The following is a 25707-nucleotide window of genomic DNA, read 5'->3' on the forward strand; positions in this document are numbered from 1 at the left end:
CGTGTTTCTGTATGTAAGTATGAGGGCTGCTCTGAAACTAATGCCTCCGTTTTCCTTATGTTGGACGCGATGTCAGAGATGGATGTTGGTGGAACGGCAGCAGAGGTTGACCCGTGCCGCCAACATTCCGCTCCGTGTTGTTGCTGCGGGACAGAGGGCAGCAGAGGGGCACTCTGACAAAAGGCGTCTGACGTGGAAGTGGGTACGTAGCAAAGGTGTGTCACTGAATTGCTCCTTGTGGATAAAATGGCAGCCACTGACATCGCTGATACTTGCTGAACATTTCTGGAGACCAGACAGTGGACGTGAGCACAGCGAGGCGGTGCGTGGTGCACTTCAGCAGAGGCGACAGTGACAGAGGGTCACCTCCGCTGGTGCAGATGTTTACACGTGCAGCAGCACGCAGGCTCTTGCTCACTGGTGGCCAAAACACATAGCTTATGGCAGTGGCTGTGCTGGAAAAGAGGGTTTGGTGACTGCAGAGTTGCTGCGTCAAACAGTGTGTTGCTGCGTTCCTTGTATCTGTCGTAGTTTCCACAGAAATAAACAGGCAGCATTACTTTCGGAGTGACCTACATATAACATACAACACTGGTACATAATATCACTGCTTCCTAGTAAAATATTCTTTTAGAGCAAACATAATTTATCTAAGCAACCATTTGAAAATGAAAAGAAACATTTAAAGTGAAAGGCATGCAATTAATCTTTACCCAGCTTTGTACTGACTTATGATAATGTAATTCTGATAAAAATAATTGCAGTCCTAAATTAGAACAAACTGTTTTTTAAAGGTAAGCTTTTTCATTTCACGTAACTCTTTAGTTGAAATTTAAAATCTGGCCTTAAAGAAAATCAGTGCTCAAAGAAACATAGCATTCATGCAAAATGTACAATTACCATGAATTGAAGAGTGTACAAGCTGAAAAGCTGAATGGCGAACATCGGAAGTGTGAGCTTCCACGTTTAGGTACGATAGAGATTATCGTACATTGGCCCTAGTCCACAGCATGTTCAGATAATTAATCCTCAGTGCAGCCAATCTTCATTCTTTGTCCTGAACAGATATCCAACGGAATAAGGTTTGTCTCATTCTTCTCACCTTCTTTGCACAACTGGCAACTCTTAAAGATTATTCCTTTAAACAGTGTTGTGCAGAACAATCTAAGCTAGTATGTCGTACACAGCTAGATGGTGCTGGCTTCATCTAAGGGGAAATTTGAAACGAAAAAAAGGTGAGAAGGTAAGAGGCCAAAACTTCAGTGACTTCATTGGAAAAGATAGCCAAGCCTATCATTTCCAGTGATAGAGCCGAAAGTACACATGAACAATGGTTTTCCAAACTCAGAAAGCAGAAGCATGGAAAAACTCAACTAAATTTCTAACTGACTGTGTCATCTAATGGATCGCTGCTGCACTGATTTCAGTATCTTTCCAACCTTCTGATCAACGCAAGAGTAAATTGACTTTTTAGAGTACGGTGGAATTGGCTCACTTCGAAAAACAGAAAGCAGCATGATTTTTCAGGAAACAATAGATGCACTGCAGATACAAAGTAAGTAATACATTGCAGTCAAGTAGAATAACCTAAAACTGCAATTAATTAAATAGCAATTAATTAATACTGGCCTGGTCCTATGAATGCAACTTGCTGTACGTAGTACCTCAGAAGTCCTGTGTTTCAATCATTTGTCATGTTCTTACTTCATGGGTACTTCATTAAAAGCTCTTAATTCAATTTTCACCTGTTTGCTATTTCAACAACTTCACTTTCATGCTGAGACTGCTCATTGAGTGCTAAATAAAATCTTCAGCATAGGAACAGAATGATCTTCTCTAACTAATACTTCCAATAACTCACCTTGAATGGCAGGCCTAGTGTGAATCATTGACATTCCTGGGCCCTTAAATGATTTGCACTCCACTCTCAGGAAATAAAATAGGAATGTCTTTGTCTGGGCACAACAGATAGATTCACTCATTAGGAATCTTTGCAATATGCCTTACTGTTCCCAAAGCAACTGATTTGACTCTATTTACTACAGAATTCATCAGAGCAGTTTGGTCAAAACTCTCAGAAACTCATACAATAACACCTACAATCAGTTCAGACTCAGCTGCAGAATTATTCTTGGCTTGTAAAGGAGAAAGAGCTAGATTACCAGTCCCTTCGTCCACAGTGACAGCATCTGATAGGCTCCAACAAGACTATCAAATCTAACCTGTTGGATAACCCCCAAATCTAAATTTTTTCAAGCAAACAAATTAGCAAATTTTGTCTGTCTCTAAATTAGGAGGATTCAAATTTCATTGCACAAATCGTTTTCTATGGAAATAACTTGACCTATTTACGTCTCCATTTGTGAATCAGGTTTCTCTTTGGTTGTTGTGATTAAAAAGGAAGGATGGCAATTGTATCAAATTAAAATAAGTTAAACTGTGCGCTTTCCCAATTAGGGCTTTGGTGAGACATCTTTCCTTAGGAAGACAGGCTCAGCCATCACTCCGAACTGCAAATACATTTAAAAAGCTTCATTCTCTGTCCTAACTTAAAATTACTTATCATGGTTGTGGTAGAGTTGCACAATGTTGTCTGCTTCTGAGTACAGCCAGGGTGCTTGAATCTACAACAGAACCACTGGTTTTGAAAGGCTGACAAACCCCGAGTGAAATTCCAAAACAACTATCAGCTTCTGAATAACCACATCTCTGAACTGAATTTGAACTGCTAATTAAATATTCTGTTTATTTCTATGCATCAGCTTTACTTCTCAGAACTACCTCTGGAGAAACAAACGAAGTTTTATTCTTAATTTATACAACTAAAATGTTAGCCGTAGTAACATTACATGCTTTTTTAGAAGCCAGAGGAGAAAATTGCCTTCTATTTAAATACACAGTGTTTTTGCATTGTCACAGTGCATTACATGGATTTGATGTTTAACATAGAACTGTACTAATCTTCGTGGCAAACGTAATAACAAAAGAAAGTTGTTTGGAGATTTTTTTCTATTTTTATTTTAAAAAATAACTAAAACCTTTCCATTGAAGGACCACATGTAAAAACTATGGTTTCTCTCTACGGAGACCGAGGCTGCTTATTACCTACAGTATACTAGCTATGATGAACAGACCACCATAGTTGTGACAACTGATGTTGCTGCCTCCAGGGTAAAACAAAGGTTTACATATTACACAAGCAATTTAACTGTTTTCTAAACATATTGCCAAGACAGTGGGAGCTGGCAGCAAGCACTGTGTTTTAGGTTTTGGATACTTGGATTAGAACCGACTGCTGATTATAGACCTTTTTATTTGTCCCCTACGAATTACAAGCAACCTAGTAACCCAGCAAAGAATCCTTCACAGCACTTAAACTTGTCTTCATGGCTTCCCAAAGATTACGTACACAAATCACTCCACAAAAATGGTGCAAGAGACTTGTGCATAGATAACTACATGAGACAATTGTCTTGTTCTAACTTAAAGAGTTCCCCAAAGTGAAATGTTTTATAATCCTTTTTGTGCAGTAGTCAGGAAAGAAATAAAAGAGTTTGGGCAAAGATTATCCACAAGAAAGAAACTTTTTTTTGGGTTCCAGCTGCAACACAATAAAGAACATAATTAACTTCACAATTCTTTGTGTTTTTCATTTGACTGCAGGGAGGAGATGAAAGAGGACTGTTAAGCCTTGCATTCCATCCCAATTACAAGAAAAATGGAAAGCTGTATGTGTCTTATACCACCAACCAAGAACGGTGGGCTATTGGACCTCATGATCACATCCTTAGGGTGGTAGAATACACAGTATCCAGGTATCAGTAGAAGTCTAAAATTCACAAATTCTCTATTTACCAGCAACCTTCCTCATTTTAGTATACCCTGCTTCTAAACTGAACTACCAGATTTACAAAGCTTATACTTGGGCACTTGCAGAAAATTTAGTGCTGATATTTATTTCAAACAGTAGTTTTGGAACCCCCGTCAGTATACTGATTTATTCATTTTAAGCCTCTTTCTTTTTATTTGTTCTGTCATTTTTAAATTATATTTATTTTCTACTTGTGTATGGGAAGCAAAATAATTTTTTGAGAATGCTGGAAAATTGCAATTTCTCAGAAATTATTGTTTGACATTTTTATGCCAAGTTACAACATCCTCATCTTAAAGTATGATTTGAATGACTCACATTTATTTTTAAAATGAAAGCCAATGATAGTGAGCTGTGAAAACTCTTTTCATATCTTTGCAATGCAGGAAAAATCCACAACAAGTTGATATAAGAACAGCAAGAGTGTTTTTAGAAGTAGCAGAACTACATCGAAAACATCTAGGAGGGCAGCTTCTGTTTGGCCCCGACGGCTTCTTATACGTTTTCCTTGGAGATGGCATGATTACTCTCGACGATATGGAAGAAATGGATGGTTTAAGGTACAAAAGCTACCAATGGATAGACTTCGGAGTCACACTCAAAAATGACTAACAGTTGTCAGCAAAAATCCTATTCATGCTTTCTTAATTATAGCACCTCACTATTTTCAGCACCTGAATTAAGCAGTTAATTTTCAGAACAATCTTGGTACTTAGAGGCACGTTGTAGGTGCTTGCTATCAAACCCTGTAAATATTGGAGTCCTCAATAGCATATCTAATTCTATTTAAACATAAATCAGACATATTTTTCTCCAGACTATTATTCTACAAACAAATCAGCTTTATTGAGCACATGTTCCAACAGACACATACCAGAGTCAATAACAACACTGTATCGCTTAGGAAAATGTCTAGAGAATTTATTTAGCAACAGTGCTTTGGTTCCGCTTTCACAGTTTTCTCTAACAGCTTTGACCCTGTGTCACTGTGCTATAGAATCACTTGGTTGAGTTGGCAGTTACTCTGCCATGAGCAGGGACATCTTGAACAAGATAAGGTTGCCCAAAGCCCCGTCCTATGATAGAGCTGCAAAATGTTGGCACAAAGTTTGCTTTAATTTAGACAAAGACTGCTCTTGAGTCTTCACAGACCTAAAAGGAGTTGCTCTACTCAAAGGCCTCTTTGGCTCCATGGAATAACAGGTATTCCTGACCTTTACAGAGAGGATATGCTTAACAAGAGAGCAATGCTTGTGCTTTATTTTAAATTAATATAGAACATGGGAGAGATTGAAACAGATGCTGTGATACAGAAAGTTGTTTTTGTTACTAAGTTGCTACTCAGCAAAGTGGTCAGAAGAGTTACACTGTAGCCATAACAGTGAGACATATTAACCAAAATGGGTCCTCGATGAGTTCTGCTATAGTTCTTAAGACTCACCCATGCTGTAAAACCAAACCAGATGTGATTATTAAGTAAAGTAGGTGGTTTCTTTTACTGGCTTGTTGAAGTATTACATGCAAAATACTTTTAAAAACCAATTATTTTATCCTCCAACTTTCTCAGTGATTTTACAGGTTCTGTGTTACGCCTCGATGTAAATACTGACCTGTGCAGTGTCCCTTATTCCATACCACGGAGCAACCCACATTTTAATAGCACAAACCAACCTCCTGAAATTTTTGCACATGGACTCCACAATCCAGGCCGGTAAGCATGTCACAATTACAAATGGAATTAACCCAGAGCAGGTACTGTTTTCAGCCAGAAATGTTGTATGTAATCTGCTAGAAAAATCTGCATAATAAAGGCAATCACGAGCTTTTTAACTGCAACTTCTCCATGTGCACATATACGTCACACTTGTAAACAACTGTACATTGACAAAAGCAATGGAGAGAATGTACAGCTCTTGAAAGTCAAGACCAAAATGACAGAAACAAAGTACTGGCACGTTTTGGTTTTTTTCTCCTCTCTGTTTCCTTTTTCTATGAAACAAGAGAACTTAAAGCCGAGAGCTGGGAAAACATGGCTGGGATTGGAATCTGAGAAATTAGAACAGTAGAATCTTGACAGAGAAAGAAAAAGGCATAGAAAAAAAATTGAGAACATCTGGTGAAATCTAAACAACAACAAGGAGGAAAGCAACACTTCAACTAAACAACACATAATTCAGCAAATTAGGTGGGGGTAGTACTTAAGTGACATTTAAAGGCACCGTTTGATAAAAAATGAGAAATTCAAGTTGTTCAGATACGGAGTAAATTCTTGGACTTCTAAGCGGTCAAAAATTTCTCACCTAGCTTGGCTACAGCAACGTTCATCTCCAGTGACACTGAGCAGAGTACATTTCGTCACTAGGTAAAGGTAGAGATTTTCTCCCCATGGTGCAGGGACAGGAAAGATATTATCTCTCGTGTACAGATCTGACGCACCTCTCAGATATTATGGCTCACGAAACGTCCCTCACAGAAGTAGACGCAACAAAGAGTAATCCTTCAAAATGTGATGCTTCATGCTGTTGTTAGAGAATTACACATTAAGAGTCTGTATATCTCATGGATTTTCTTCTATTTTTTGTTTTAAGATGTGCTGTGGATCACCACCCTGCAGATGTAAACATCAATTTAACTATACTTTGCTCAGATTCAAATGGAAAGAACAGATCTTCTGCAAGAATCTTACAGATAATAAAGGGTAAAGACTATGGTAAGTTCCATCCAGGGTAAAGCTAACCGAAGTGGGAGGCTGCATCCAGGGTAAAGCTAATTGAAACAGGAGGCTCCTGTGACTATGGAATAATAAAAGGAAAGCAGAAAACAAAAGATTAAGGATGGTAAAGCCATAATAGGTAACTTACTGCATTGACTGCATTGCAGGTAACCTACAGAAGATGTAACTAAAGTACAAGAAGATTAAAGATGAAAGACAAAACAGTGACTGCAAATAAGATTTGGGAAACATGCCAGCTGTCAGTCACTCAAAGATCTCATTGTAGTTGCAAATGACAGCTTATAAGGAAAAGATTTTGGAATATCACGAAGTGATGAAAATGTATATTAGTCATTCACAAATAACCTTGTAAGGTACAGAATGGAAACCTCATGTAATGTGCTTCCTATAATGGAAAAAATGAGAAAGACAACAACAGACTAAAACCAAACAGGGAAATGACTGAGCTCTGTGTTTAAATGTTACTAAAAATGAACAACTTACTTAGAGAAATGCACTGTGGTACTACTTCATAATAAAAGATTAGTTCAGATTGCAATAGGATAAACACACTCAATTAGTAACTTAAAATTCTAGAGTGTTTTATGTGCTCTCTGAATCAGTATGATTGCCTCGCACAACTTGAATGTTTAACTCTGATACCAAGATCATTTGCTAGGTCAGGTGAGCCAGAAAAGTTAATCTGAGCTATCATCTGTCTTGTTTAACCATTTAGCAGTTCCTAATTCGTGGTGGTAAAGGTGATAAATTTTAAGTGTGTATAAGCATCAAGAACCAACCTATTTCCTGGAACAGAACTTTTTCAAGTTTTATTCACCTCCCCAGTAAAACAGTTGTGCTGACTAGTATCATAGTCCCAATGTGTAATGCGATTGTTCCACTTCAGTTATTGCATGTATTTTCTGTGTGCATTTTATGAAAGCCAAACCAAAGAGCAGTATTTGGTAAACCACGGCTCCAATGGAATTTTGACTGCATCTTTATTGCAGAGTAAACTAAGCAATATTGTGTCTATCCACAACATCTTGCCTATTTTAATACGAGGCTGTGGGTCAACTGCTTAAATAAAAAATGCTCCTCATCCTTTTGTCCAACACAGAATTTCAGCTCTTACTCTTGTAGAACAATCTAGGAAATTCCTTTTTCAAAGACCTGCAGAGAGCACTCCAACTAAAAACAAAGTTCCTCTGAAACAAAAAGTTCTGTCAGCTGTGGCTTAATTTAAAATTACGCAGTTGGCATTTCAATTTGAGCCTACGTTTACCTTAAGCAATATCTGAATGCATAGGCACATTTACATTGAAATGTTATCCAAGATATTACCTCATGTGACTAAATTGCAGCTTTGTAAAAAAAAAAAAAAAAAAAAAAAGAAAGGAAGAAAGAAAAAGTGTAGGCACTACAACTATAATAGCAGCACAAAAAATTACCATAAAAAGCTACATCCAGCAATATTACTGTTTTATGGCACACAACACACATAATGTAATTCAAATGTGATTTGAAAGAGTTTCTTAAACCACTGAATGGCTTTGAAAACAAGTTCTGCTGAAAATCACTGGAATTTGTGCTCTTGGGTTCTAGTGAAGCATAAGCCCCCTTTTCAGTGAAGGGAGTTTAATTGTATTCCTGAAGTTCAAGAGATCTATTCTGTAGACTGTATGGACACATAAAAGTTAATAGCAGTAATCACATTAACTTAAATGGAAGTCTGACCTAATCCCAGTATAGTTTTATTCTCTTGGCCTGTGCACATGGAAGAAGGTAATTATAGTGTCTCCTACCTAAATTCCTCATTAACTGTTTCACAAACAGCTTTCGTTGCAATTTTCTGATCTTCCTAATGCTTCATTTCCAGCTATACATCTTGCATTTTCAGGATCATTTAAAGGGAATTAATTTCATTCTGAAAGTAATAACCCTATTCCTAAATGTGAATCAAAACATGAAACTGCATATGATCTAACACTACGGTAGTTCCTTTTTAGAAAGTGAGCCTTCACTTTTAGAATTCAAACCATTCAGCAGCGGAGCCCTGGTCGGTGGATTTGTCTATCGAGGTTGCCAGTCTGAAAGGCTCTATGGAAGTTACGTATTTGGAGACCGAAATGGGTAAGTTTCTTATAATTTCAGCCTTAATCATAATATATACACGAGGTATATTTTGTTGTGAGCTTCCTGTATGAAACAACAGCAATAGATTTTTTTATACTGTGTCACTTTGCCAAAGTAGCAGCGTGATGATGTAGATTAAATTCCAGATTCAGAATCAAGCAGCACGACATTCTAATGAAGGGTAACATAAGTGACATTTCTAATCCTTGGAATAATATACAGACAAAGAAACTAACTTCACACTTTACATTCATCCTTTACTTTATAGTGCAAGTAAATGGTAATCATGGAATAGTTTGGCAAACTGATCTAACTGATAAGGCAAACTTTCTGGGTTTTATGGCAACATTGAGGGAGCAAAATGAATGCTATTAAATTGCAAGAGTACAGTTTTCCCATGCCAAATAGGTCAGCATTCACAAATGATTAGATACAGTGCAGCAAAACCTAATCTTGTGATGTTTGAATGACAGGAAGGGAAATGCTACGCTTTTTAGGCATCTGAAAAATAACAGGCAGGAAATAAGATGATGAATTATATAGATCTACCTAAGGAGCTACTTCATGCACGTGCTTACTTATTTATCTGGACAGTGAAAATTCTGTACTCAGAACGTAATATAACAATTTGCCTTCTGTGTTTTTGAATACAGAAATTTTTTAACGCTGCAACAGAATCCTGCAACTAAACAGTGGCAAGAGAAACCCCTCTGTCTTGGCAACAGCGGATCATGTAGAGGTTTCTTTTCAGGCCCTGTCTTGGGATTTGGTGAAGATGAACTAGGTAAATAGGAAAAAAAGAAAGGTTTTTAAATTGTACGTCCTATAAGTATGCTAGCTAAACCATTTGAAACCATAGTAAACGTTCCAAAAGAAGAAATCTGAAGGCTGGTTTCCCTTTGCCAAAGCTGTCTACACTGCTGTTTCATCCACACCTTGCCAGCTGTGTAAGAAGAGCTGTTAAGAGAAAGGGTCAAAGGTTCTTATTTTCTCTCACATTCTGTGAACTCTGTCACTCTCTCTGACACAAGTCATATGCTTGTTTTTATTTCCCGTGTTACAGATGGGCAGAGGAGATCTGCATGAGCAGATGGATCCTCATTTTTAATACATGAGTCCCCCATCATATATTTTTTACCAATTACTACAATATGAAAAAAATATGTAATTATTTAAATTTTCAGATAGCAATGATTCTGTAGTGAATTTCAGCTAGAAGTGTTTTCTCCAAAATATCTTTAACCTCATTGTGTATATGTAGCTAGATCACAAGTGTTTGACATCTCAAGAAATGAAAACTAATTAATGTATTGATTTCTTTAACAGGCGAGATTTACATATTATCAAACAGTAAAAGTATGACACAGACTCACAATGGAAAACTCTACAAGATCATTGACCCAAAAAGGTGAGCATTGCACTGCACTAGTCCCTAAGATTATTCTCCCCTTCAACAGTTTAAAAAACAAAATAAAAATGTACTTCTTTCCGTGTAGCAGCACTGTACAATACTCACATTAAGTAAGAAGGAATATTTTTAGTGCAGAGGTTTCTTATAAGCAAATGTAACATCACCAGCAAGCAGGACAAATTCACCGAAATAATCACTCTCATAGAAGGTGACTGTCAGAACAGTATAAGTAGAAATGCCTCTGATTTTTACTCTTTAACATCATGTTAAGTGCTGACAACTTCCCCAGTTAAGATTCACATTTTTTGGATATTTTCATAGAAGTTTAGACATACTTAAAATGGAACTATATGGATCAGCACAAGTAAAAGATGCTGCTGGTAGTTCTGAAGTCAAAGGACTTGTAGGTGCTACAAAGGTTATACAGTGCCTACGGAAGGCAAAATACTAGAATTCCTCCCAAGGCAACTGCTGCCTTGCCTGCCACTGCACTGTGACAGTGCACAAATAGAGCTGGCTCAAAAGGTTAGTACTGATTGACAATATCTGCTCTGTATACTGGAAGGGTACTGCAGAGATAATTAGCTCAGTAATTTCACCAGCTACTACCCAGACAGTCCCAGTTTCACTTCCTCACAATTTCAGTTTTGCTACCAGATCTGAGGGACAAATTCAGTCTTTCCCAGACATCTCTGCTGTTGTCTAGAAGACGCTACAGACTGAGAAGAATACAGAGGGCCCAGTCCTCAGTGGCTGTATTCCGTTACTGCTTACTAGTTTTCAAGTTCCTTCTATTTCCCTACATTTACCCATATCTCACTGGGAAGGTTTGGAGCACAAAAGAGAATCCAATGAAAGAAAACTTACATCCCTGGACAATGTGACAAAAACACACTCAAGTCACCAACATTCGTTTCATCTGCTGTTTCCAAGAGGCTCATGAATCCCACCCAAATTATTTATAAGATTCAAAATTAATATAATTGGTACAGTTAGTCTAATTTACCAGCTATAAAACTAGAACACACGAAAATTACCAAACCAGAGTTTCTTGGGATGTGATTACTTTCAAGTACTTTGCAAAGCAGCTACAGCTATGAGAATGCCAGGGAATCAGGAAAGATTGCAAAAAGCTAGCTAGTCCCCTATGCAGCCCCAGCAGCAATAAGAGAAGGTGACAAGCACTTACTCTGACTGGTGAAAAACCATTTCCTTAGTGATGGATCTTGCTGCTCCGTGACGCCAAGTCCATGGCAGGAAAAGCCGCATCCATTCTGCAAAGCATCAAAAATTAACACACAAAATGAAAGGGCCAGCAGAAATCAAGTCTGTCATACTGATTACTTTTAACTCATCATCCCCACAAGAACAACCTAGATTATTATCCATTTATCAGTTCATCACCTACTTCAGCACGTTTACCCTTGAGCATTACCTACAGGCAGACATCCATTTTTTATTTTGATGTTGACTGTATGAGAGATTCATTTATTTTTTTTTGCTGGAATTTAAACCCAAAAAACTGTTATTAAGACAACACGTAAAACTGATAAGAAATTCATGACACTGGGTACACAATGTACTTACTGCTTGAGTTTCACTGCTTTTTAATTATGCTACCCAAATCCATGGCACTAGTTTGGAAGCAGATGTTACTGCAGTCTGTCAGTCAAGGCTATTATGGATGTTTTATTTATGCTTTCTGGTATTAAAAATATTTTTTTAGAACAAAACTTGCTATTCTTATTGGGATTGTTTAGACTGATGGTGTATGGTTTTAAGTGAATTTTACACCCTTAATCCACTATTAGTATCTAATTACATGGGGCTGCCTTGTTTGACCTCGGCTTTTTGTTCTCGTTACCTCTTCCAGTAGGGTGGTCTTCAGCTGACATACCTGAAAGGCCAGACCTCCCATTGCTGCACTCACGTTTGGCTGTTTTCACGTATGGAAAACGGTCAAGACTGTCTTTGGTTACTGGTGAAAGTAACCAGAAAACTATAAAATACTTTTGTAAATTGGCATGCGTTTGAGATTAAACAGACTATGGCGAGGGGATGTAGAGTTTGGTAACGCTTTTTAGAGACATGGACAGTTTTCATTCAAGCAAAGTTTTGAGTTTGGCTGGGTTTTTCTCATTTCATTCCTACTGCTGGTTTTTAAGTGAAAGATGGTCAATTTCTTTCACTCAAGAGCACTGCAGGTCTATTTACCGCATCACACAGATTCCATAATGCACTTCTCAACAATTTAGAAATTCCACGGCTTTGGCAAATGCTTATGTAAAGCCCTATTAATTAATATTAATACATTAATTGTCAACCACAGGTAATATTTTTTGCCTATTGCCATTTTGCTGTTCTATTTAATGCCTTCCTCAAGATACATAGCATACAAATACATCAAATAAAAGTGCACAGTCTAGCACAGTGAGCTTTCTAAGACACAAAAGTACTACACGTAGGCTATCAGGTGTAGAGTTACTGAGGTACTGACTTGTCACCTCTTAGAAATTCATTGCTTAGAAATCCATAACAAAGCTCTGTGAGGGGTGGCCCCTGGCAGATTAATCTATTTGCAGATAGTGCCTTCCATGTGTGGGGCACTACAGAAGAGTACAATTATCATTCCTTGCTGGAAATTAAAAACTTCATGCAAAAAACCAATCTTCTAGTGGTTGTAAATAAGCTACTACAAGCTTACAAAATTACCCTTTAATTCTAAATAACAGATGTTACAAAGAGATGCAGGATTTTGTTTCATTTGATCTTTATAGAAAACTAGTGCATAAAAAAACTTCTCAAACATAACTGTGACCCTGACTTCCTGGTCTCAAAGGGCTCAAGAAAGAAATCTATGATTCGGATATCACTAGCAGTAGAAAGCTTTCAAAAGAAGTGAAGTTTTCAAACCATCAGAAGAGCAGAGGATGAGAGTACTCCAAGGAGCTCTTTGCATGAATCTTCAATTATGAGCAGTGAGAAGGTCCAACCCTAAAACCTTTCAGATGTAACAAAAACGAGGGGCTACACGGAGGTGATATGTGAAAATGAATAAATATGATAAACACAGAGAATGAGAATACCTCCATCAGAGTAGTTTGAAACACAGAATACAGGGTACTACAGGAAACTTCTCTTTACTTCAGGTCAATAACTACACAGCCTCCTGTGAAAAACACAGAACTAAATAATCCCTCTCTCCATAACAGTGTTACTGAAATGACACACTGATACTTGGGAGCTTTAAGACAATGTAGCAATAAATCAGAAACCGAGAAAATTACAACTGAATTTAAAAATCAAGCATATGAGGTGCTGCAAAACATATAAATACCACATATCAGCACAACTGAATAGAACGAAGAGTACAGGTAACACCTCATATAGCTTTCCAATTGGAGGGGATAAGGGAAGCCTTAAGAATGACAAACACATAAAAGAAGATAAATTGGTTAAATTACTGATTTTTTAGTTTCACAAGTTAAAAACACAGCCATTCATTGATGATTATTAAAAAAAATTTAAAAAGGAACATTATGAGAAGATACTTTCCAAGGCTAGGAACAAATGAGAAAGCAGAGGGAGAAAGAGCAACGGCACATAATTCTCAGATAAAAGACAGTGATAGTCAGATGTTCTAAAAGATCAGTGCAAATTAAAAGCATTCTATAAGTTCTCTTTGTGACCAAAAAAAGAAAAACTTTCTAGCCTTATGCTTCTTACAATTTTTCTGTCTGCCTATTTCTACAAGTACATTCTAACAGTAATCACTAGAACTTTCATAGACAAAATAATTATATAAATGATGATATAGAAAATGCTTTAGCCCAAATATTCAAGTCAGTCAATAACAGAGAAAATGGGAGACAAACCTGTTAGAAATGAGAATATAATCCTTTAAAAAAGGATTAAGGATTAATGCGTATTTTAATAGGAAATATCCATTGATAAGTTTGTATCAGCTACAACATAAACATTACTACAGCTGTTCTATGAAAACCATACAGGGGGGAACAAGAAGAAAGAAAGAAAACAAACTGTGTAAGATGGTAGCAGAGTCATAGTGTGTCTTTGTGAGTCTTCTTTTAGAACACTTAAGATTGCTTTTAATAGATAAAAGCAAATACTACATAAAATAGTAAAGGTTCAGAGAAGACAGGAGAAAAGCACAGGGAAAGGTGACAAGGAATGCAAAAGAATTCCATTTAAACGATGAGACTAAACACATAGAAGTTTGAAGGATAGTCACGCACTGCTGTTTCCCTCTGAAGTTATGTTTTCAACTGTCTATACCACAAACCTTCAAAGTTGATAAATAACAGTGTTGAACAGCGTGGCTCACGGGAGCTAGCAGATAATTGTTAGAAAGGAAGGTGGAGTTTAAGTAAGTGTCCTTGCACATGTAAGAAGAATTCCTCTTCCTCTCCATATGTTTAACACCTTAGAGATCTGGATCCCAATGTGTTTTCTGTCAACAGCCAGAATAGCTGCTTTCCACTGGGCTGAAACTTGAACTTGATTCAAACCGTCTCATTCCTCTTTCATGCCCCTCCAGAGCGTGTAGTTCTATTCATCATCATTTCCAACACTGCCTTCTGAGATGTCCACTATCAAAGAGTCTTTTCAAACAGAATGATTTCAAACGTTACTGAACTATACCTAGGTTATATCTCATTTTGACGATGTTCAGCCCCTTGACAAGAATGTCAGTGATGTTATTTTTTACCATGAGACAAGAGTGTTTGATTGTAAGGTGTAAAAGCAGTATTCGTGAAAGCCACCTTGAAGACCTTAATTACTCTGAAAAAGGAAGCTCAGAAACATACAGCACTAGAGCTATCTGCATCAACATAGTTCTGATGGGTCATGGTATACACACTTTGTATGGTGTATAAATAGGGGGAAGCTACTACCTCAGGCTGTCTGCAGAATGAGCAAATTTTGTTGGTGAATGCTCTCGCCAACCCAGGTGGGCCATATGATTTCTTTCTGTTCAGAAAGTTACTATCCCTTAAGTCATTTGAGGGAATGGAAAGCCAGAATTAATGTCTAATTATGTTTAGTTTAGCCGTAGCATGCAAAATTCTTATCTCATTTACCTACCCACATGCAGTTACTATTCCCATAAGAGACACTAAAGAGAAATTAGAGCTTTTTGCGAATACCAGCCTAGAGAGTTTCACTTTACAGAAGTACTTGACAAAACCTCCTTTGTAACCACGATGGAAAAACCTAAAGATTTTTTTCAATCACATCACAGCTCACTGACTGTAAAAGTTTTTGTTTTGGTTTGGGATTTTTTTTCATTTTTCTAAGTCTTTCTAGTGTTGGCTATTAAGGAGTTCTCACTTTTTATCACTTTATAAGGCAAAACCAGCTCCGTTTATCTTCTGCTTATTTTCTGGAGCCTGCAGGAAGCCTCTGCCATCCTAAAGAAAGTCATACATAATAGAGCAGCTTTAGCCCAGTAAGCCAGTCTTTCCCAATTCATCAGTCAAAGTGTTATGCAAGTGGCCCCCTAAATTGATAAATTCCCACAGTGCCTGTTGACCCAGCTGCCAAGTGCTCATGCAGCAGGTGTTGTTTTCATGACCACCCTGACAGTAATACAAACTGTTTAGCAGTTGCATTGACCTCTTAGCTATTAACATTGATACAGGCTTCACTGGGGACTAGTTCTCAAACATGACAGAATTTCTTAAGACTAGAGGTCATGAACAAGTATACCATATAAGAATAAATTTGATATGCTGCTGAGTTTAAATCTTAAAAGCTGCGAGTTTTTTCCACATTATTCCCATGTAGTAAATCTGGAGACAAGTAACGAGCTTTTGGCATCTCTCCCAGGACTAAAGGTATACTTTTTAATTTTAGAAACTGTACCTGAAGAGATGCTATATTTATTCTGTGACAAGTAGTAAATTACAATGAAGCAAAATTATTTTTTCTTGACATTTTCCCTTATAAAGGAAAAATATAAACTTTAGGATATCACTCTAATAGCCAATATCTTATGTGCAGCTAATTGAGGTAAAATTTTACTTTCACGTATTTTGCACCACAATCAGGATTTCCGTGGCCCTCTCATTTGCTAGAATTTGAACATCCAAGAGTTTTGGATTCCCACTTTGGTGGGAAAGGAGAGATTGTTGATACTGTGTCGAGGGCATGATGGAGGAACTATTTTCTGTTCAATGCCATTGTATTACTGATGAATTTGACCCTCCATTTGCATCCATTTACATATATCTGAGTTACAGGCTAACACACATGCAACAACTAAATCACTGCACACTCAGTGGAGCAGTGAAAAGCTGTATGAAGGAAAGCGTGGAATTCTAAGCAATTATATGATGAGTTCTAATCTAATAAAGCTTGTCAGCCTTTTGTATGCTTCAAAGCTAACAACAGAGGTTACGTGCCTATGCCAGCTACAGTAACACAGTCAAAATTATTTTCCATATTTTCCAGTCAAGAATTCTCAGTTCACTGAGCATGTTAGTGAAGGGACCCAGCAAGGGCCCCAGCCTCCAGTACTTTTCTTCCATGTTCCATACACTTAGATTTGTTACAAAGTTTCATGAAAGCATGTTTTAACAAGCAAGATATACTGTACCATACTGTATATATGAACAGCTCTTTAAGATAACTAGAATTGTACAGACCATATAAATAGTCACTATCAGCTACATTTTTGGCTGACTTTCTGCGCACCAAGTACTGCTCACTGGAAGAGTAATCAAGCTGTACCCTTTAGAGTTTTATAGATTGAGGGAGACAAGTAAAAAAATTCTCTCCAGCTCACAGTGTGGCTCCATCTATTCCCCTCCTTTTTCCATGTCAGGAGACACAGCGAAGCACTAGTTGTATAAACAAAACCTTACGCTGTCTAAGTGCTGGAAAGATCAAGTCCCAGCAGTCAGTTTCGAGACTTATGTTATCTTTGTAAGATTCAGTTCAAAACACTTACAATGAACCTGAAAATTTCCACCCCTTAAAGCCTTAAGAATGTAAAGTGTAAGTATTGTGGGGCAGAGACTTTCTCATGATATGTGTTTGTACCAGAATGGCATTCCAATCCTGAGAAAGAAGTGTGGCTTTTCCCATAGTACAAATAAGGAAAAACAGTAATTCTTCTCACACACAAAAAGGATTCTGCTGCAGCTGCATTTGTATTACTCTTCTCCTAAGGCACTCTGCCAACCAGAATTTTTTCCATCTTTGTTTCTACTCCACCCCACCTTTAATAAATATTATCCAAGGCTGATGAGTGCAAGTTATTGATTGATGGTAGAATAAAAGGCAAAGCTATATTCACAAGCACCAAGAGCATTAGAAAGCTTTAAATTACAGAAGTGGCCAGTCATGCTGTGATTGATACAAAATGGCATTTGTGGATCCCTAATGAAATATGAATAAAATAACCTAAATATTCCAGCAGTATCATAGGTAAATGTTTTGTATCTGTCATTAAAGTAAATAACCGTCTACACAAACAAAATATCATCTTGATGTAGGAGATCACTCTTTGCTGAAGAGATACCACTGGAGCTCTTTTCTAAGAGATGCTCCAGGAACGTGAGGTTATTCTTCATGCTAAACACAATGCTGTACTTGTGACTGAACAAGAAAAAGAGAGGGCTTCATCTAAAATAGCTTGAAAGAAATGGGCTTTGAGACAGATGAAGAAAGAATGTTGCCTCCTATGCAGATAGCTGTACATATTTTTTTTTCTTGAGGCAGCAATTAGAAGACAGATATTTTTACTTAAAATCTGCTTAAGTGTCCACAGAAAATCACATCATTTGTATTCCTCTTCTCAAAACAACGTTGGCTGTGAAGCTCACATATAATTTTTAAGTGCAGGAACTTCCCTAAGCAGATCATATGTAATGCATTCATCACTATGGAATTGGAATTTCTTACAGGTCAAAAAATAATGGATTATAATTAAAAGACAGCATGGAAATGCGTGAATGCAAAAGCTGAAGAGATTTTTGATGAGAGATGCTGTTTCAAAACCTTTAAGTAATACAGAAGTTTGAATCCGTTTCTCAAAGAAACTTTAGAAATCAGAAGTTGGTACTACACTGAATGATACATCTACCCATTCTTTTTGTTCTTAACATCATTGGGCAGACCAGTTCTGAACGGATGTTTAAATAATCATCTTAGCAATTAAGCCTGAGCAGAGAAAGTGCTAGGGTGAAACAAACCAGTGATCCTGTGCTCTGCTATTCTGCTTCAAAGAAAAATGTGAGAAGCTCTGCAATGTACCATTAAAAAGCTGCATGCCAAAATGGGTGAAAAAAAATCTAAGCCCAGTCAGCTAGTGAGGGAACTCTGTGACATTAGGTATGCGGGCTTACTTTTCCTATAAAATGTTACCCTACCTAGAATTACATTGAATGGCCCCATTGTGCTGAGAAATATCTTATCAAAATCTAAACAAAGAGACAAAGCTAACTATCCTGCTAACCTGGGCTTCACCGGTACCTTAGAAACCACGGGTTCAACTAGTTCATTTAATCTTATTTCTCCCTCAACATTTCGTCTGATCTTGAAATGGGAAGTAAACAAGAATTCCCAATCTTCCTCGTCTTTTTTTTTTTTTTTTCTCATGTTTTCTACACCTCCATCCCATCCATTTCTCTTACTCCAAAGACTGTCAAGATCTTTTTTCACCCAGGTGTACCAGTCTAGAATTTTAATATTTGACAATGTAACAAGTGTGCAAGTACATATTCCCACTGCCTGCACGTAATTTAATACTTACGTCAGTATGAGAAACAACATTATTTTCTATTCAATTCCTACTATTGTGTACCTTTTTGTTTTGGCTTGTTTTGTTTGGATTCTAGCTGGACATTTAGCCAACTTAAGATGCTAGAGATAATTCTTTGTTAAGGAATATTATGCTGTGCTTTTCTGAATGAAAAAAAGCTACCAGGCAACCAAAACAAGGACTGACAGAAAAACTGTACTACATTAGACCTAACACCAAGAAGCTCAACAAAAAAACAGCATCAGAAATATTTTAGGTCAGCTTAACTAGAATTGCTTTCACGCATACGCTTCAGACACTGACATGACCACAGAACGGTCACTGTGGGAAGGGCCCCCTGGGTCCATCCGACCCAACCCCAGCTCCAGCAGGGCCACCCAGCTGCCCGGGCAGCTTCTGAAGATCTCCCCACCCCTGGGCAATCTGTGCCAGTGCTCCATCTCCTTAAGTAAAAAAAAATGTTTCCTGAGATCCAGATGTTTTAAGGTGCATCCAGACCACAAATTAAAGTCAAATCAAGTTTGTAGACAGAAGCAAAATTTTGTCTCTCAATGTATGCCATAAAACTTGCTGTTCAGATTATTCTTTCCATTACCTGTATGCATTCACTAAACAGAAGTGAATTCTCAAATTGGAGAAATCCACACAAAAGTTAAGAGCATCAGCAAAATTTGTTACTCTTTCTCTGCCCATTCTCAAAAATACCACATATTTTCTTATTTCAACATTTCCTAATGGCAAGAAAGGAAGATAAACTGTCCAGTGTGCCTGAGAATAAGTAATTCCTTACTTTGACAGACCAAAGAGAAAAACGAAGGCTAGAAAAAAAGGGCTTTTTCTCCTGGAGAATATTATCTTTCACTCAAGCCCACTGCTTCATTCACTTAATTTTGCCATGGAAGCAAGACAGATTTTCAGTTTTTTTACACAAATTTCCTGTGGGTCTGCCTATCTGAAGTCAGCTACTTGAGCACCATAAGAAATTTGCTGAGATCCCATTCATCTCCTGACTCTGGAGATATATGCTGCTTGAGATAATTTCTTTTCACCAAGTTCAGGCTTCAAGAAGTCTCAGGGACTATTATTTAATCTTGTAAAAGTCTTCTGAAGGCAGTTGCATGAAAGAATAATAAATCATACTGCATTTTTCTGTATTCTAACAGACCACCTTTATGTTCATTGGTGTTTTTGAGGAAGAAAAAAAAAAAGCCATGCTCTTAGAACACAGATTTCTCCCACTGATAATCCTATAAAAGAATTACCCTAGAATGAGAAATGAAGCTTGTATACTATTTTCATTGTCAAGATCTTTCTAAATAGAAGAAAATGAACGTACCTCATAATGAAGTATTTGGTTCATGTACTTTCTCACAGGCCTTTAGTTCCTGAAGAATGCAAAAGAACAGCTCAGTCGGCACAGATACTGACATCTGAATGCTCAAGGCACTGTCGGAACGGGCACTGCACTCCTACAGGAAAATGCTGCTGTAATCAAGGCTGGGAAGGAGAGTTCTGCAGAACTGGTTTGTACATAGATCCATAGCAATATCTGAGAAAAGCAATGATACGGCATAATTTGCTTTTAGTAGTTTGCTAAGAGAATTTTTCAACATCTATCATTGACCATTAGTCCTATGACAACATAAATGAGATACTGATCTCTTGAGGTGTCGGGGAAGAGTAAGTTTTAATGTCAGTGCAACAATTAAAACACCTAATACAATGTGAACCACTACAGAATGCAACTAAGAACATAAGCATGACAGATAACAGCATTCTTAGTTTTTTACCAATACTATAAAAATGACAGGAAATTCAGCCAATATATATCCAGTGTTTGGACATTCAACTCCCACCTTTAATTTTATCTTGTATATATCAAATAGGACTAACTGGTCAGGAAAGAATGTAATATTAGGCCTGCAGGTCGCTATTGCATATCTTGCACTTACTGAATTTCATACAACTACTTCGGTTTTAGAACTTACTTATTTTTCATTCTACACAATAAAACGACTCCGGTTTGTCAAAAAATTCTATGTACAAGTCATCGCAAAGCAGCTAAAAATCAGAAAATAACTGTAATCCATGACAAATAACTGCGGACCTGTCTTTTTGCTATAATTTACCTTTGAAAAGTCACTTCAAAAAGAAACTGCATTCAAATTTGATATTGAGCATGCCACCAAGAGGGCAAGATGAATGAACAAGTGACACTGAGTACTGTGGTTGTACTATCGGTGTCCCACAGAGACTGTGGTTACTGCTGCTGAGCTATGTAACTCCAGCCTATACAGATCTTCCAGAAAAAGTGTGGGTACCAGAAGCTGCTATTAGTGAATCAGTACAGTCTTTCAACTTATATTTGCTCAGGGAACTTGATTAGATGCCTATAAGCAGAGATGAAATGAAAAACGAAAAGAATTGTAGGGTAGAACAAAGCAAGGATCACACAAAGGACTACAGTATACTTCATGTTGGAAGGGCACTCAGAAGGACCCTGCTAGGGTCAGCATACAATTCTTGTAGACTGGAGCATAAATTTCAGCAGCTTCAGAGATTTTACTGATGAGCAAGAATGACTCAGTTTGGATTGAAAGATTTGGTACTTGTTAGTTTGGACATGGCTGGGTGCTATTGTGCCTCCACAACCTCAGGATTTCTTTGGCTTGCCCCTAAGAAATGAGACGATGCAGACCACCACTGTCTAAGTGGTATGTATTTCATATGTCTTGTTTTCAAACTGTATCATGTTGAAGCCTAAAGTCTTTTGAGATTACTCTCCAAAATGTGCCAAAATGAATGCAAGAATTGGTCATTTTCAAAAATCTGCCCCTTGAGTTTCTCAGTCTATCCTGGGTTATAGTCTCAGTCATATAAAAATACTGCCTACCGCATATATTCTACAACTTTAACAAATACAGTTTCAAAGCATCTGATATTTCAACCTACTTTGTTTTAAATTTGTGTGCTTTACCGTTACTAGACTAGAAAAGTAGTTCTTAATGTATATGTATTGTATCTTTTCGCTGTGTGATACTTGAAAGAAATAAGGAAATTGTTCTTTCTCTTTACTCACAGCGAAGTGCGACCCAGCGTGCCGACATGGAGGTGTCTGTGTAAGGCCTAATAAATGCTTATGTAAAAAAGGCTACCTGGGCCCCCAGTGTGAACAAGTGGATAGGAACATCCGAAGAGTTACAAGGGCAGGTATTCTCGATCAGATCCTAGACATGACATCCTACTTGCTGGATCTAACCAGCTATATTGTATAGTTTTGGGGACTGTTTGGAAACTACACTTTCAACGGGCATTTGTTTTGAATCCTATCATTTTTTAAAGACTGTTATCCTGCAACAAATACCAGTGATTTGATTTACTTTATTAATTTAAATATAATATTCAGAAATGTGCAGATAACTTCATTGTTTATGTGTTAATATCTGTGTACATCTTCCAGATGTACAGGTACCCAACACATATAAGGGCAAGCAGTATCGCAAATACGGTTTTACAGCTAGTGGAATTTTTCTATATGTATTTCTTCATGAGAAATAGTTTACAAAGCAATTCCACTGCAAAACATTTTCATTTAAGGACTTTCCCAATGTCATAATGGATTCACTGACATCCCAGAAACCTTGCGTCTGCAACTGGCTAATCATTGCAGTAAGAGAGCAGTTTTGAACCATCACCATATAAACTGCTGGACTTAATGAAATCCAGTTGTAACAGTTTTTAAGGTGAAATGAACTACGTTATGAGACTATTTCATAACTGCTTTATGCATTCCTATCTAGGCAATTCATTGTAAGACTGTAATCTTCACCTTCATCAATGTAACTCTATTACAGACTGTTACGTATTTCCTTATCTAGCATAGATGCAAAAATCTGGTTATCGCAGCTTGATATCAAGATTGTTTCAAGTGTTTAATAATTAAATTATACTCACATATTTCAAAACCAGTCATCCTAGAAAGTCTGCTTTCTATCATGTATTTTATTTAACAATGGGCACTGGGTTCATCTTACATATTTATATTATTTTATTTTATTTTTATAATATAGACATCACTTAGATGAGACAGCTTTACTATGTCCTGTGTAATACTAATGTTACATTTTTCACCAATTTAATTGGAGAGATGGGGAAAGAGCAAACACTTCAATGTATTGTGGCTCTGTATCCTTGTGTCAACTTGTATTCATTTACAATGGATGAAAAAAAAAAACCCACCAACCAAACATTAAAATTCCAGCATGTATTAAAAGCGCTCATAAAACGATTATCACTATAACAGGACAGGCTAGATTATACACAACTAGACTGCCACAGATTTCACACTGAATGGAACTTCACTGGATGAAAGCTCACATTAGCAGTTGTTGGCTGTGTAAGATGTCACTTGTATAAAACGTATAACAATTATTGCCAAATATGGTTTTAAATGTAAATGTTTCTTGAAGAGCTAACGTAAAATTGATTTTTTGTAAATGTATCAATAAATATGGTGTACATGCTATAGTCAGGTTTTTGAAAGTATTAATATTTTAATCAGATATATCTTCCGAATTGGTGCCCTCTCCATCTCTGGGAAGTTATTGGCAGTTTCTTTGTTCATTGTTTGCCAGCTATTAGACTTCCTTTGCACTATCTGGCTTTTTTAAAATCTTGCACATACAAAGAGTAGCACGGCCACCGCCACGCACACACTAATGGTTCCTATAAGCAGCTACTTATGTCAACAGTTTACAACACTTTAGGCGATAACACCTAGCTTACTGTAACTGTATTGCTCTCCAGTAGCAAAATTCTCTTTGCAGGGCAGTGACATGCAACAACTTTTCCTTTATGGAACGTTGTCAGTTTTGATTTAATAAACGGTAAATTTTTAAGCACATAAAAAATGTTATTTGCATTTATCTTAATAAGCATTCTAGCTAAGAGGAACAGCAAATTACACTTGCCTTCCATATATGTTTGCTTGAGTTTCAAGTGACCTCATGCCAAATGGAAATTGGTTGAGAAATCTTGGTTAAGTGCTTAGAGAACAATAGTCTGCATTAAAAAGTGCATGCATAATTTTGCACAATGTAGATTCAACTGACAGTCCATTGAAAGACATCTCAGGATTAAATGAGCATGAAGACCGAATTGCCCTCTCACCCCAAAAAGGGTGGTCCCTTATAGTTACACTAACACTTCATTGGCTAAGCAGTGTGACCAATCTGAAAATGAACCCTGCAGTAGCATCTGTAGGTTAATAGCAGCTCTTTGTCTCCACTGCTTTCTGTCTTTAGTCTTTTTCCTGAATTCCATCACAAAAAGTTCTACAATTAAAAATGTCCTGACAACCATTTTTGTAAATTGACCTTACCATCTAATCTTTCCTTATTCAATGTGGGTGACAAAAATGTGAACTTCTCATGAATGAGCCAGCTGTCTAAATCTGTCAGATAGTGCAGTTTTATTGCACCCTTCATAATCGGTAAAGCCAGAAAGTCGCTGAAATATTTTAGCAACTTTTAAGTATCTGACAGAGACAACATCTTTAACACTTTACTTAATGAGTGTGTTACAAAATAAACTTTAATTCATGATATTCTCAGTAGCCAGCTGGGGAGATGTGATAGTTCGATTCACTGTTTAAACTCCATACGCTTAAAAAAACTCCACAAACTTCCACAGATGGTACCTAAATTGAAGATCCCCAGTAACGTATATGCCACAGTCACGCACACACATAGCCATTATATGCCATAACTGTGAAGAGAAGGGGTAACAAAGAAAATACAGTCTTCACCTTAATAATAAAGACAATTTAGTCTACTAGTGGAATCAGAAAATTAAATGCTATTAAAAAGGAAGAATTAAATCCAGGTCTCATTCAAACCAATGGAGAAACAAAACAAAACAAAACCCCAAACACTCTCATCAACAGTGCTGAAGCCAGAAAACCACTTTCAGAATTAAAACAAATACTTACGTTTATTAAAACAAATTAAAAGAAAAGTTTGAGTCAAAACTTCAAAACTAAAAAAGAATCTATGGGAAGATTAGGAGGAAAAGAGAAATAATTTGTGAAAGGTGTTTTGCTTCAGTTTTAAATCATTTTTGGTATCACGTGAAAGCAGGCATCTGCATTAAGCCCAGATAGATATGTAGGAAGTCCCAGAGGAAGAGAAATATTCTCAAAAAAAAAAAAGACACAAAAAATCCCAACTGCTTATTTATCAAAAGAAATTATACTATTAAAAACAGCAAGTAAAGCCTAGGCCTAGCCACCCAAGATGCTAATATAAAAAGGGCAACTGCAGTAATTGCCTGAGAATTGGCATACAAAAAAAAAAAAAGGGGGGGTTGTAGAAAGCCTGCTGCCAGCCAGGTCATTCCACAGCCATTCTCACACAATCTCTGCAAGTGTCCAAGAATAAAACTGAGCTTATAAATGAAACTAGATAAATGAGGCAATTAGATAAGGGCCTCCAGAAAGGATTTTATGTGTGTTCAAGTTGTCTCTGTCTCTGTCGCTCCTAATCTTTTATTCCATTCATTTATTCCTTTACTGTGAGATACTGCCCCCTCGGTTCCCAGTACATTGTACATTTGGAGCATTCTTTCAGGCTTTCTATTGTTAAAAGAGAATAAATATACCTGTTGCTAGAAGCCTAATTCTATTCCTGATGTAGTTTTCAGCTCTCATCTTATTATTTTAAGATGGAAAATCTTTCTGTTTCTAAGATGCTTCTTATCAGAAAAAAGGTATATTATTTGAATATTAGAAG

At 37.0% G+C, this 25707-nt stretch overlaps 1 protein-coding gene across 1 annotated transcript in view; it reads left to right on the plus strand.

Moving 5' to 3' along the window:
* The window catches only part of LOC122179675 (hedgehog interacting protein), a 70722-nt gene extending 46910 nt beyond the window's left edge, over positions 1–23812 (plus strand). The window contains exons 5-13 of the mRNA XM_042870610.1: positions 3664–3815; positions 4258–4431; positions 5439–5582; positions 6460–6581; positions 8594–8717; positions 9374–9504; positions 10047–10128; positions 20294–20442; positions 22001–23812. Of these exons, the coding sequence (XP_042726544.1) occupies positions 3664–3815; positions 4258–4431; positions 5439–5582; positions 6460–6581; positions 8594–8717; positions 9374–9504; positions 10047–10128; positions 20294–20442; positions 22001–22194 (1272 nt within the window). The 3' untranslated portion in view covers positions 22195–23812. The remainder of the gene's footprint in view (positions 1–3663; positions 3816–4257; positions 4432–5438; positions 5583–6459; positions 6582–8593; positions 8718–9373; positions 9505–10046; positions 10129–20293; positions 20443–22000) is intronic.
* The last annotated feature ends 1895 nt before the right edge of the window (positions 23813–25707 follow it).

Source organism: Lagopus leucura, unplaced genomic scaffold, assembly GCF_019238085.1.
Source record: "Lagopus leucura isolate 7727_CA_CO unplaced genomic scaffold, USGS_WTPT01 Super-Scaffold_100004, whole genome shotgun sequence".
Taxonomy (NCBI): domain Eukaryota; kingdom Metazoa; phylum Chordata; class Aves; order Galliformes; family Phasianidae; genus Lagopus; species Lagopus leucura.